General features: G+C 41.8%; 1 protein-coding gene and 1 long non-coding RNA gene across 4 annotated transcripts in view; one reads left to right on the top strand and one right to left on the bottom strand.

Annotated features, from left to right (window-relative positions):
- The first annotated feature begins 1,372 nt into the window (after positions 1 to 1,372).
- Positions 1,373 to 3,900, top strand: LOC310710151. The gene is made up of 3 exons (XR_014527868.1): positions 1,373 to 1,587; positions 1,961 to 2,326; positions 2,368 to 3,900. It is a non-coding gene; the product is annotated as an uncharacterized lncRNA (long non-coding RNA).
- A 122-nt stretch (positions 3,901 to 4,022) lies between these two features.
- The window catches only part of ADGRL4 (adhesion G protein-coupled receptor L4), an 88,913-nt gene continuing 79,209 nt past the window's right edge, over positions 4,023 to 13,726 (bottom strand). For all 3 annotated transcript variants that reach the window (XM_083510644.1, XM_083510643.1, XM_083510642.1), the window contains 3 exons: positions 7,942 to 8,033; positions 5,343 to 5,511; positions 4,023 to 4,524 (listed from right to left, as the gene is read on the bottom strand). In XM_083510644.1, the coding sequence (XP_083366770.1) occupies positions 4,462 to 4,524; positions 5,343 to 5,511; positions 7,942 to 8,033 (324 nt within the window). In that variant the 3' untranslated portion in view covers positions 4,023 to 4,461. The remainder of the gene's footprint in view (positions 4,525 to 5,342; positions 5,512 to 7,941; positions 8,034 to 13,726) is intronic.

Raw genomic sequence — 13,726 nt, forward strand, 5'->3', positions numbered from 1 at the left:
GTATTTCACTAGAAAATTGAGTGTGTAACTTTACCACGGCTAAATTGTTTTGTACAAGGTGGATTAGGTGAAGTCTGCTACAGTAAGTGACTAAATAAGACCAGCGTGGCTTATATCCTTTTGGCAGAGAAACATGAAGAAAGCCGAATGTTGCGAACAACTTTATTATGCTGGCATCTGACACTTTAGCCAAGGCTAAATGGAGTGTCAATGTACTGAACATGTTATGCTTCCCCTTCTATTCATTTTGTTTATAAATAGCTTTGCCAGACAGGCCCAGGCTGTGGCTATGTCTTGACTTAACGTAGATCTAATCTAAAAGTCTAGCAGTTGACAGGTTGGTTAACATTTTATCTCCCCCAGATGTGTGCATTCGCAGCTCTTCGTATTTCTTATATAGTATATTCAGGACCTTGTGCAATGCATACATCAGGTGGGACAAGTTCGCATAGGCCACATATATATATTAATTAGAATAGCTGAGAATTAATTAACCACACAGGAACTTTCTGTACAGAACAGGCCGTGCCTTCTCAAAGTACTGTAGGGATTTGGGGCAAGATGTCTACAGTGGTGAGCCTTCCTGAAGCGTGCCAACACCTTGTGACCCCTGTGCATTTTCTTTCTTTCATCCTGCTTGCTCAGGCAAGTCCAAACAGTAGATGAGGCAAGTGGAAGCAGTTCCTCCTTCTCATTACTGTCAATGCTGTCAGGGAATGAAAGCAAAGAGGATAGCACTAGCATTGGATACAACCCACTGATGACTAAGCTAAGTGCCCAAACCAACAGCAACAACAAAAGACAAGCCAAATATCCCATCTCTCCCCAATTTTCACAAGGGATTTCCATTTGTCCCCAAAATGGTTAAATCACCCCAACTCAGCTGGTGTTATTGGCTCAGAACTGAACCTCTAATCTTTGGAAAATGAACATGTGAGAAGCGGTTGTTATCCTACCTGCCAGACCCTCCATTGTCCTCAGTATGTTGATCCAAGCCTTTACAAGGAGCCTACGTGCATACAAGCTGAAAGCATATACAGTACTGCAGACTTTGTGTAGCAGGTTGGGCAGAGGTACAGTGGTACCTCGGGTTACATATGCTTCAGGTTACAGACTCCGCTAACCCAGAAATATTACCTCGGGTTAAGAACTTTGCTTCAGGATGAGAACAGAAATCGTGCTCCAGCGGTGCAGCAGCAGTGGGAGGCCCCAGTAGCTAAAGTGGTGCTTCAGGTTAAGAACAGTTTCAGGTTAAGAACAGACCTCCAGAATGAATTAAGTTCTTAACCTGAGGCACCACTGTACAGCGGTTGACTCCCACCCACTCCTTCTGGATTGTTTTGGTTTCTTGCTTAACTGTGTAACAGAATCCTAGGCCCTTGATTATTTCTTTCTGCGGCTTTGAAACCATGAAATCTAGAAGGGATTTCAACCCTTCATCAAGTTAGCAAATTAGCATGTTACATAAAAATAACATACCCTTACATAGAAGGAGGGCCCTGTCAAGGAAGGCCTCTGGACACCTGAAGAGCTCCCCATGCTTTGCCAAGGGTGGTGGTGTAGTTTGGGGGTGTGGGAAGGACCATTGTGTGAGGTACAGTGAAGAAAAAATGATAAGGTAAAGGTATCCCTGCCTGAAGGCCAGTTGTGTCCGACTCTAGGGTTGTGCGCTCATCTCACTCTAGAGGCCAGGGGCCGGCGCCGTCCGAGGACACTTCCGGGTCACATGGCCAGCATGATGAAGCTGCTCTGGCGAGCCTGCACCAGCGCAGCACATGGAAACGCCGTTTACCTTCCCGCTATAAAGCGGTACCTATTTATCTACTTGCACTTAAGGGTGCTTTCGAACTGCTAGGTGGGCAGAAGCTGGGACTGAACGACTGGAGCTCACCCCGCCGTGGGGATTTGAACCGCCGACCATACGATCGGCAAGTCCTAGGCACTGCGGTTTTACCCACAGCGCCACCCGCGTCCCTGAAAAAATGATACATGTGTTTAAAAGAAGATATGGTTCTTGGAATTGGAAAGTAGGAGTGATTACTACAAGGTGAGTAAATAATTAGTATGTCCAGAGGTGTTTGGGGTTTTTTTAAAGCAAAAAACAAAACAAAACAAAAGACATTTGACATTAGTATTACAATATAAATATAATCCTCTGGTTGCCAAGTGGTTTGACTGCTAGAATGGCCACAATGGGAAGCGGTTGTTCAGCAGAAAATGGAAGAGTCAAGAAAAAACAGCATTCAGTGTTTAAGGTGCGGTTCTCATTGAGATAGAAAACCTGTGATTAGACTGCACAACTTCACACTGTAGGTGGGGACTGTATGTTGCTCATTAATAATAATCATAAAAATATTGCAACTGTAGGTTTTGGAGAAAAGAGTTCCAGCCTAATTTCCTCACTACATGCTCCCTTTCTATGTGTGGTTTTGTTTGTTTGATTTTATATTCAGGAGCATTCAATTATGCAATTTTCAGAAGCTGTCCCAGTTTCTGATTTGATCCCAGAATGTCCTGCTTTTCCTTAGGATGTCCTTATTTTCATCGAAGAAATGTTGGATGGGACCCCAAGTCATCTGAAAGCAGCCCTGTATAGGGAAGGTTTTTTTTAAAAAAATGTTTTATACATGTTGGAAGCCGCCCAGAGTGGCTGGGACCACCCAGTCAAATGGGTGTGGTATAAATAGTAAAAATATTATTAATATGGAACAGGATGTCCCTATTTTCATCAGAGAAATGTTGGGGGTATGTTCTTCATATCAGACAGTGGTAACAGGGCGTCTGTTCTGCAACACTACGCTTGCTGCTTGAAATTTCCAGTGTTTTGTTTACGGTAAACATAATTAAATCCTAGTCCCCTACATAACTGCAGAGTCTTTGAAAGTCATTCCAAATACAGGATGGAATGGTGGACGGGGAGGGGGCAAATTACTTTTAGGAGAGCTAAGTATTCTTTTCTGAACACTGATCTGTTATCATTATCTTCATCATCAACATTATTAGCAGCTGCTCTGGTATTGCAGCACTCTTATTGACAGATTTAATAGAAGGGATTCATTTCACTGAATAGGCAGAGAGTTTAATACTTAAATCTAAGCATTTATGTTCACCTGCCATTTGAATGGTCCTGTAAATTTAGGTTTTTTTTTACCAAACCCTCTTGGAGGAACCATGCACTTCTGAAGGACTCTCTATCTGTAGATCTCAAATAAGTTTTGACTCCTTCAAATCAGCCTGTCAGTGATTAAATTGGACATGGAGAGCTCTTATTGGAATCAAATTTGATTGTTTTATGCAAGATACTTTGCTCAGACACAGGAAATTGTGTTACACTGAGTCAGACCATTGGTCCATCAACTTCAGTATTGTCTACACAAACTAGCAGTTATGCTCCAGCATTTCAGAGAAGAAGCCCATCTGTCTCGAGAGTTGATGGAATGTGATTCCGGGACTGAAGGCAAGCAGCTGTGTTAGCAGGACGTAAACCTGGCAGGCAGGGGTTCCCAGACATCAAGACCCCTTCTCAGCCTCGCTGATGTAGTCCAAAGGAAAGCAGAGCAATACATTTGGCACCAGCTTGGCTGCAGGAGTTGCCAGAAGGAGGTTACAAGATTCCATCCAACCATCTTAGGGATTCCTTGGCCTTTTCTTCTACTTAAGATGTTCTGCAAGGCAGTGGAGGTTAAGGATAAGAGTTTTCCTTATCTTAGATGGGCTACATTCATAGGTTGATGAGACCATCTGCCCCACACCTCAGCTTAAGTACAATGTTAACGTGGCATACTATGGGGTATGTATGGATTGTGACTAGCATCTTGTGTACTCAGCTTCAAACAGCAGTGGTGGGAGAGCACTGGAACTGGAATAAATGGGAATGTGTGTACCGCCTTCATGATGCAAGCCCCTTAATTGTTTCCATGTAAATGAGGCATTGATGCACACACAGAACCACACAATTACATCTACAGAAAGAGAGAGAAACCTTATTTTTAATCTAGCTGTTTTCAACAGTGGACACTGAGTTTTGATAAAAGTAAAATCTTTTTATTAACACTCTAATGGAATTTACTCTCTTTAAACAGCAATAAGCTAAATTATTTTCATTTCCAAGTCAGCAGGTATGACATTAATAGCAAAGCCACTCTCAGAAACAGCTTTGCACACTGGGTTTGCTCCCTTCTGAGCTACAACCATTAGCCCTGAAGAGTCCTGAGCTTCTTTAGAAGCCTTATTTGTTACACAATAAACCAGTCTGTCTTGTATAGATATGCTGTTTGTACACAATATAGTGTGCCTGAATGCACATTTAAGTACAATATCTATACTGGAGAGAAAGTAATTGATTTAAGAGAGATGACAGCTCAGTAGCTCATTTCATACTTTCACAATATAGCAATTTTTCTAAAGCCTCTCGTTTTCTCCTTTCTTCCACGGTGCTGCTCATCTTAGCTTTCCATCAATTTACCTTAAGCATCCAAAACAGCAAGGGACGTTTCTGAACAACCTAGAGTATTCATCCTGGATCTGAAATGAAAAGATGGAATGAACACAGTGGCTTATTAACAGGTAAATATATGTATTTTAAGCATCTTCCAGAGAGTGTGGCTTATTCTGTTATAAAGGTTTTTACATAATTTGGCCTCAGAGAGGATTAGGGACGATGCCGAAGGGGTTTTCAGAATGCAGACTGCAGGATCTTACATAAAGGCTTCAATCCAGAATCGGATGATTATAGTTAGTAAACCTCTTTAATTATTTCATAGGATTATTGCTGTACAATCTGAAATGCATTGCTTCTTAAATAGTAGATCTGTGAGACATAAATCAGATTTCAGAGTCTTAGGACATGATTGTGAATTATGTATGTGCACGAATTATTTTATTCATCTACGGCTGCAATCCTTAATACACTTACTTGTTAAGTGTGGCCCATTTAAATAAATGGGACTGCCCAGTTAATATGGATAGGACAGTAATGTAAATCTTCTAGCTTCTCTGCCTCTGACAATCTATTACCCTTTTCTCTCTGTTGATGCTTCTCAGACACAGAGCACACCATGCTGCCTTCTGGTAAGGGGCAGCACAATCCCCGAGCTGGGGTAAAAAAAGGGGGTCAGTTGAATCAACTTCCCTTTAAATACCCTACCTGGTGAGCTTTCACATGCATGTACCTTTTGGGATGACTCCTGTGCGAGAGCAATCTCTGAGGTTAAAGGGCGGGGGGCAGAAAACTTCTGAGAGGGATGTTTAAAAAGGAGGGGTCTTTTCAGTTTACAAATTTCAAGGGAGGCTTTGGCACAGGTGTGCCACATGAAGCATTTCTAGGTAGAAGAAGTACTCACTTTTCGTGACAAAACACAAAGAAATATGAAGATGAACAGTCCTTGAAATGCATTGAAGATTGTAAAAAGGTACGCAGTGACCACTGATCCCTGGATGACATGAAGCACGCCAAAGATCCACGTTGCCCCAAGGAGGAAGAGGAGGGAAAGAGCCCCCCGTGCACAAGATCTAGGTAGAAGCAAGAGAGTTAGAATTCTCTTCCTCCCTCCCTCCCTTTCCCACCATATGCAGAAAATGATTTTTGCAGTTGAAAAATCCCTGAACGCTGCATGGCAGTTACATGGTTCCTCCTTTAGGGTGTGCTGCGGTGCTGTTGCCGAAATGATATTCTCTTGCTCTCATAACGAAAGGGGAAAAAAACAACAGCAACAAAAATTGCAGAAGAAAGAGTAAAAAGTGGACGGTTTTTTAAAAACACTGCCTGTCTTAATCTTCAAATCTGTTTTCTCTGGTGTATTGCAGAGCCATATGATTTGATTTTAAATCTACTGTTAGTGTAATTCCCCAAGGTAAAACATATGTCTGTTATGAAGTATACCCCCTAAGAAACCTTGGAAAAAATGTATAGTATGCTCTTAGGTCAGCACATGTGCATGACATCAAAGGGATCTTTTGGCTGTTTCTCAGTTTCAGCCTCGGAGATAGTGCTGGCTGTAAAACCAGACTTTCTCTTTATATTAAAAGGATTTCGCTTTTACAATGCAAGGGAACTTTAAATTGTGGCAGGGTCAGAATACTGATGTCCTAATAGCATACAAATCAATTGCCTCTGATTCCCCCACCCTCTTTTTTTGTTAACACACTGTAGTCTAAGTACACCCAGCCCTGCTCATGGACTCTGACAAATTACACCATGTTGTCTCACAAATGAGCTCCTTGATTAGTTTTTCTTTTTCATTTTCAGTCCAGCAGTTGCTGGACTTCCTTTCCACAAGAAAGCCTTTTCTCTCCCCCCTCCTCTTTTTTTTCTTTTTCTTTTTTGGTGCTGCTTCCAGAAAAATGAATAATTTTTTGACTTCATTAGAAGCAGTGCACTGTGTGAAGCTGATAGGGCGAGGAACAGGAGAAAAGTGATCAATCAAACAATTGCTAAATCCTAACTATAAATCTAACGCAGCAAGTTGAAACTGCAGGAGTGTTTCTAAGCAACAAAAACAGTAAGTTGTTTTCAGTGGTCCCTATAGCGCGCGCACACACACACACACACACACACTCCAGCCTTGCCAGCACAAACGGTTTTCAAGGTCTCTATAAATCAGTTTTAAAGAAAATGAGTTGATCGGGAAATCATAGCAGCACACAAAATAATAATTAAACAATCCCGAGAGACAGAGGCAGGTTTGTTGAACCCTCCCCCTATTTCCCTCTCCTCCACCAACAGAGTGCATCACCCAGAAAGCAAGGAGATGGAAGAGAAGTGTTTTTTTCAACCCCATTGATTTGAATGGGAGAGTGAAACAAATTCTGAGATCTCCCTTAGTGGAAAAAAATGGGAATCCTGACTACAATCCTATACTCACTTACTGGGGAGTAAGTCTCTGTGAACTCAGTAGAACTTATTTCTGTGTTGGCATGCATAGGATTGCACTGTAAGTTGGGACTATGCCTCGAGTTTGGCTTAGGAGTTCCCCCCCAGCAAAATGTATTGGGGGAAAAGGACATATGGCAACAAGTATAAAGCCTAAAAACTTAATTTTGGGGGATAACTTTGCCCCTCAAAAAAAACTCAACAACTTTGCCCCCCCCAAAGGCATCCATTGGTCAGTGTTGTGGCAGTGATGGTCAGGGCTTTGGCCGCTTTGAGGTGACAGGTTGTGTGGGAATCAGCCGCGGCTGCGGTGGGCGGTTGCTGGCAGCCCTGAGGGGGAAGTTCTGCCTGCTTCCCTGCCATGCATATGTGAGGAGGTGTCTTTTCCAGGCACCAAAGAAGTGCCGAGAGCAGTGGTGGTGGGGCAACGGATCACATTGTATGGAAAGGTGAGTTGTGGTGCAGGGTGGCTGAGTAGCCGGGCCCTCTTCGATCACCCCTGCCAAACCACCCTGCGGAGGCAGTTATGGCCATGCCCTGCCACAACTGCCGCTCACCCCACCATATGGCAATCCTAATTCATTAGCAAGATTTCTATTTCCATTTGAAGCACAGTTTTAAGACCCAGATTCTTAAAACTGCAGAATTTAGAGTCCCCGGAACCTTACCAATCCATCCTTGCTGCCAACTATTTTAATAGGGTGCCATCCAACTAAATAGTTTAGCTGGTGCAAGGACTTTAAGCAGCAGATATTCCCCACCCTCTCCTTTCCCTGTACACACTGTGCACGCCCTGTGAATTCCCAGAACAGATTTAGGTGTTGTGGGGGTAGAGGAGAAGGTGGGGAAGTTCCGCTACATATCCTGTTGAGTTCTGTGGGGCTTACTCACAGGTAAATGGACACACAAGTACAGTCATAGGCTTTTGTCAGCAAGAAAAAAAAGCCTTAATGCAGTGTAAAGTACACTTTCCTTCAGGAGTGATGTTAATATAGAATTACATCAGTGGGTAGCTGTTTTCAAATCAACTGGTTTTAGTTGTTTTAAAAAGAGTCAAAGTTGAAATTTACCTTATATTTTCATAGCAGCTAACTTCTGGCTTTAGCATGGCTGTTTGTTGAAATACTTTATAGATAATGACACCAAAAGCAATCAAATTAACCTGGAAATATATACATATATGTATTCAGTTTAACAAGATGAATGTTGGAATTATATCTGTATTTCATATTTAAAGCAAACAAATCAAACCCCTTCTTTCTGTTGAAAGGAAAGAGCCATTCTGATCCTTTTAATAGAACAAAGAGTACTACAGTAACCTAGGTCAAAGACGAATGTAACTCTATATCCTTTCAAGTGTATAATTAACAGCAGTCTGCAAATGTTTATTGAATTTATTGGCAAATCTCTTTAGGTTCTGGATCAGAATTCTCCCCCAAAGTAGATGTATGAAATATGTATTCTTGGTTAGGCATTATACAGATATTTCATTTGAAAATACAAACCCATTGTTTCCTACTAAGTAACATTAGCAACATCACGGGTGCGTTGAAATCTTTGGGTGTAAAAGATACAAGTGAAAAGTTTTGAATTTCAAAGGTACTTTTGGTAAAAAGGATAACATACTAGGGACTTGGTATTAAGCTTTGCATTTGTTTGACTAAGAAAAAGCCAGAAAAATATGGAAACGAGGCATGGAACAAATAACAGTATACCATAAATCAGAGAACCAACCACATACGAGACAACCACAAACAATACTACTGAGCAGTGATGGCTTTGTCTTGGAAATAATCTGAGCTACCACCACAAAAATGAGCAATAGCGTGCTTTATCTCTGGGTCAAAGCCCTCTTTTCCCTAGCCACCCAGCCCTTTGATTCCCCAGTCCTCCTGTCCCATTTTCTGCTGGTGGCAACAGTAGCAGCACATAGTAATCCCACAACTTACACCTTCCCTTGTCCGGTGCAATATATAGAGGGCACACCAGGAAAAATGGTGCTGATGGCCCTCAGGTGCAGTACATTTCCCCAAAGACTCCAGGACCTTTTCTCCTTCTCCAGGCTCTGGAGAAGGTAGGGAGAGACCATACCTTCTTCTCTCTTCCTGTGACTGGAATGTCATTATTGCTGCTGATGCCATTGCTGGCAACTCAGACTTGTAGGTAGAGTCTAAACCAAAGGGAGACAAAGGGTGTTGTGGAACAGGTGGGAAGGGGGGTAAACCAGGAATTCCTCCATGGCTTGGATTTTTAATTAAGCCAGAAGAATTCAGGGCCTGCAATGCTCACATCTTCTTTGACGTGAATGCTGTGAGCCATGAAAAATGTACCTGTGAACCTCACTGATGTTTGTTGAGTGCATATATCACATGGAATAAGAAAAGAAAAGGTCCAAATGTATACAGTACGCAGCATAATGTGATATAGTATCTGATATAATATCTTATACCAATATATCTTAGAGATCAGGTGCTTTTCACTTTGAAAGAAAGCAGCTCTCCCACATAGGAAGTGCTCCTTAGAAAGTAGCAGGGAAGCACTAGGTTAGGTACCTGTGAGGTTTGTTCAATAAAGTTATGCTAGTGTTTGAAGTAAGTGGAAGCGTCTGATCAGCTATTCACAAGCAGCAGTTATTCACCAAAAATATCCATGAGTAACAGCAGATCAATATTAAAAGAATTATATTGCGGAGTCCACCTGCACCTCTATCAATAACAACAGCACATTCCTTGGACAAAGTTTGCCTGAAGAAAGCTTCTGAAGTAGTCTTTGGTGCTTTATAAAAGCTGTACAATACTCCACAAAGTAAAATAGGGACACTTGGATACGTATAATTCTCTCTAATTGAAGAATCAGTGCCTGAGTATCCCCCATCCGGTATTTCTATGGTCCTTTGTATGCTATGGTCCTTTGTATGCTTAAAAAGCAGAGGAGATTCTTGAGAGTTCCATGGACTACAAGAAGATCAAACCTATCCATTCTTAAGGAAATCAGCCCTGAGTGCTCACTGGAAGAACAGATCCTGAAGCCTGAGGCTCCAATACTTTGGCCACCTCATGAGAAGAGAAGACTTCCTGGGAAAGATGGAGGGCACAAGGAGAAGGGGACGACAGAGGACGAGATGGTTGGATGTTCTCGAAGCTACCAGCATGAGTTTGACCAAACTGCGGAGGCAGTGGAAGACAGGAGTGCCTGGCATGTTCTGGTCCATGGGTCATGAAGAGTCGGACACGACTAAACATGTCCTAAACTAAATGTGCTACTATGTGCAGAAAGAGGTAAGTGGTCCACCAAGACCCTAAACAACAACAAATTGTATGCACAGGGCTTCACCCCCTGCCTTGTTTATGTGAAAGATCCTACACCAGGTGTTCCCAGGCTATGGTCCATGGACAATCAGTGGCCATTGACTTTCTTTCAGGTGGTCTCTGACATATCTGTGAAGGACACTTAATATTTTAATTTTATAGAGTTCTATGGTATTCAGATTGTAATGCAATTAAATATGATATAACAAATAATAGACACAATAAAAACTACATCTGAAAATCACACAGCATCTAGCCTAGTGTATTTCAAGTGCCACTATATGCAGTAAGAGGTAAGTGGTCCACCAAGACCCTAAGCAAATGGTCGGGGGAGGGGAAGTTGGGGAAACTATGGCCTGCACAATCGAAATGGTATGCAAATAGACTTTGTTTGCTTGATTTGTTTACTTATTCAGGGGTCCACAAGTGTACAGGCAAAGCCCACACAAGTAGAGTTTGTACGTGCCCACAAACTTGTTCACACCTTATTTCCCCAGCATGCATGGAATTGGTTCCTCAGATAAAGAAATCCATCTGGCATAACTGAAGGGCAAGCCAAAAGCTTTTACTTGAGAACTGTCAGCTTTAATTGGAGGTGCTGCTGGTGAAAATGGTGGTGAATAATATCTATTGATATTAACCAGTTGGGACACCTTTTTATCGATAAAACTATTCAGTTAGTTTTAAATGTGTTGTTTTCATTTGTTGATGTTGTACACTACATTGAATGCTTTTATAGTGGGAAAGTGGAATAAATATCTTTCCATGAAGTAAGTAACCCCGAGAAAAAATTGTGTTTGAACCACAATAATTAACATAAAACAGGAACTGTTGTAGGCACATGCATCTCCAAGCCTTACCTAGCTGTTTCCTGACTTCCTACCCCACCCTGATTCTCCTTTCCGATGAAAAGCATCCTTTGAGTTTAGTCCTACCTGCTTTTTCATTCACCCAACACCACAAACCTCAGTTTACACAGTGACCCTAAGTGGGTTTGTACCAGACCAAAAGTGCAGGTAGGTGGACACACAGAGAGAGCCTGCTGTGGAGCAATGCCTGAGGAGTCCTGCTGTTGTGGGCCATTGCTGGTGTCCTACCCCTTCCCCTCATCTTTCCCCTTGGATTTGTGAAATTCTAAAAAATATACTGAATGAGCCACATTTCAGCTGGCTAGCTTTTTGCATTCTGTCTGTGAATTCTTGATTGCAATTGTGCCAGTTGGTTCTTATGGATTTGCATCTGCTGACTGAGTAATATTAATGAAACATCCACTTGTTTCCTCATCTATATGCTTCAAGAGGAGGGGGGAAACCCCCACTCATATTTAAAACAGCAATTGGAAGCCCAGTGTAGGATCCATGATAGGAAGCCTAGATGGGAGACTTTGGTGGGGTGGACAATTAAGAATTTGTCTTAACCACAGTCTGGGTTTGATCACATGCACCCCTGCAAAGGCATTATTTTAGAAATACATATGCTTTCTGAACAGAAAATCCTGCGTGTAGGTGACCCAGGGCTATGTGTGCCAGCCCTGCCTCCAACATCTCTCTGTATGCAGACTGTACAATCTCTCTATTCCATACCTTCCTGTGTTGAGCAAGGAAGATCTGATGGGAGCATCTACCTGCATTTTTGGGTTGTATCCACAGTGTAGGGAGGCTAGTTTAGCAGAGCTCATGCTTGTATGGTGATTTCTACTCACCTTCAAATGGATGTCGATAGAATCCCCTTCAGACCTTCTATGTTCAACATCAAAAGGTCTGGGACTAAGTGGGCAGGCATAAGGATGTTTGGAACAGTGACCCCCAACATGGACTGATGTTTCCAATTCAGGCATAATGCCAAAAGAGGGGGCAAAACAGCTCTGTGATGTATTATCACACTTAACAGTTCACAATCCCTTGTGCTTAGTAATAACTACTAGGTAGTTAGTGAGGAAACAATTAACTACCTGAGATAGCCCATCTTTTCAGGGGCCACATAAAAGACCTGAAGAAAGTCTTGGGGGTGGGGGGCAGGGAAGAAGAGAAGTCCAGGCCAGGAAGTTTATGTCATGCATTTAACACATTTAAAATATTAACTTTGTTAAATACATGTTTGCTAATGTACAATAGATGTGGAGGTCAATATGAATGTGGCAGATAGAAAAATGGGGCTAAGGCCTTTCCCATGCATACTGCATTCCTAACACCAAACCCCGAAGATGCTGTTTGGAGGGAATCTGTTATTAGCACCAATATTTAAAATTCTGATATACATAATACTTCTGAAACCAGCAGTTCTTGAAGTTAATTGTACAATTAATTTGACCTTTATAATAATTATACACAGGCTTTTATATAATATACATATTCTGGTGAATAACAGAGGAAATAATTCACTTTATCTCTAGCTGGCATAATGTGAGTTTGGAATGCTCTTATTAAAAGTGGGGCAAAATGTAGTTGGAACACAAAAGGGTGATACTTGGAGGATGCATGAAGTTTTAGGAAACTAGATAGCTAATGTAAATGGCATCAGCCTAATCATCTAGTCTAGACAATGCTCTCATACTCTTTGACATCTAGGTGGCATTTAAGTGGCAAACTAGGAATTTAATTTCAACTTCATGCATCTCTGTCCTAATAATGGGTTGGTTTTGGAGTGTAGTTCTGCTCATGGAATGGTCATTCCAGGTTCCCACTCATGGAAGAGAAGAGGTGAATTTCACTGATTCCCTATTTACCCATCACCATGCATCCTCCCATCTACTTTTTAGTGTAAGGATCCCTCCAGCATAGTGTGAAAAGTAGTGTGAGAGGTTACCAGAGGAAATGGGAATCCAGAAAATTGCTTCCCGACTCATGGGTAGGAGCTTCCACAGATGGAAGGGCGCCATTGGATCTAACCCAATGTGCCTCCTGTTGTATGTTTAATTCTTCTTTTCTCCATTTGGCTAAACATACCTGTCATCATCTCCCTTAATTTCCATGCCCTATCCCTCTCTTTCTGTCTTCTGCCATGCATCTTTCTTTGCTTCCCTCTGTTTTGAAAATGTGATTATGTCATTTTAAGTGCTTTCTCAAGATATGTTCCTGTAACAATGGATGCTATCTCTCCGTAGATTTGGAGACATTATTGTAATGCTCACACCCCCCCCCCCATATTTTGTGCCACACCAAAGTCCTGGTGCTTGAGATACACTATTTATCAAAGTTTCTAGGCTCGTATGGAATTTGCAGATGTCCTTTGAAAGTTCTTAAGTGTTTAAGTAACAGTTTTGAATATATTCTTAGAAAGGTGGGTCCCCTTCCCACCTGTTTTTATTTTGTGGTCTTACACCATCTGCTGTAAGTGGGTGAGTAGTTGAAGTGTACTAGAGGGAGAATTAAACTATCGTCTGAGTTTTAAATACACCAAGAACACTCATAAAAGCAAGAAGTTTCTGGACAAGAGCCAACTATAATTCCTGTTGCTTGACAAAGGAAAAGCCTTGGACTCCCTGTACAATTAAATAAACAAATACATGTCTTCTCATATACAAAAGAATGTAGCTTTCAACCCAGAA

The sequence above is a fragment of the Podarcis liolepis genome (genome assembly GCF_965112155.1).
Source record: "Podarcis liolepis genome assembly, chromosome: 6".
NCBI classification, from domain to species: Eukaryota; Metazoa; Chordata; class Lepidosauria; order Squamata; family Lacertidae; genus Podarcis; species Podarcis liolepis.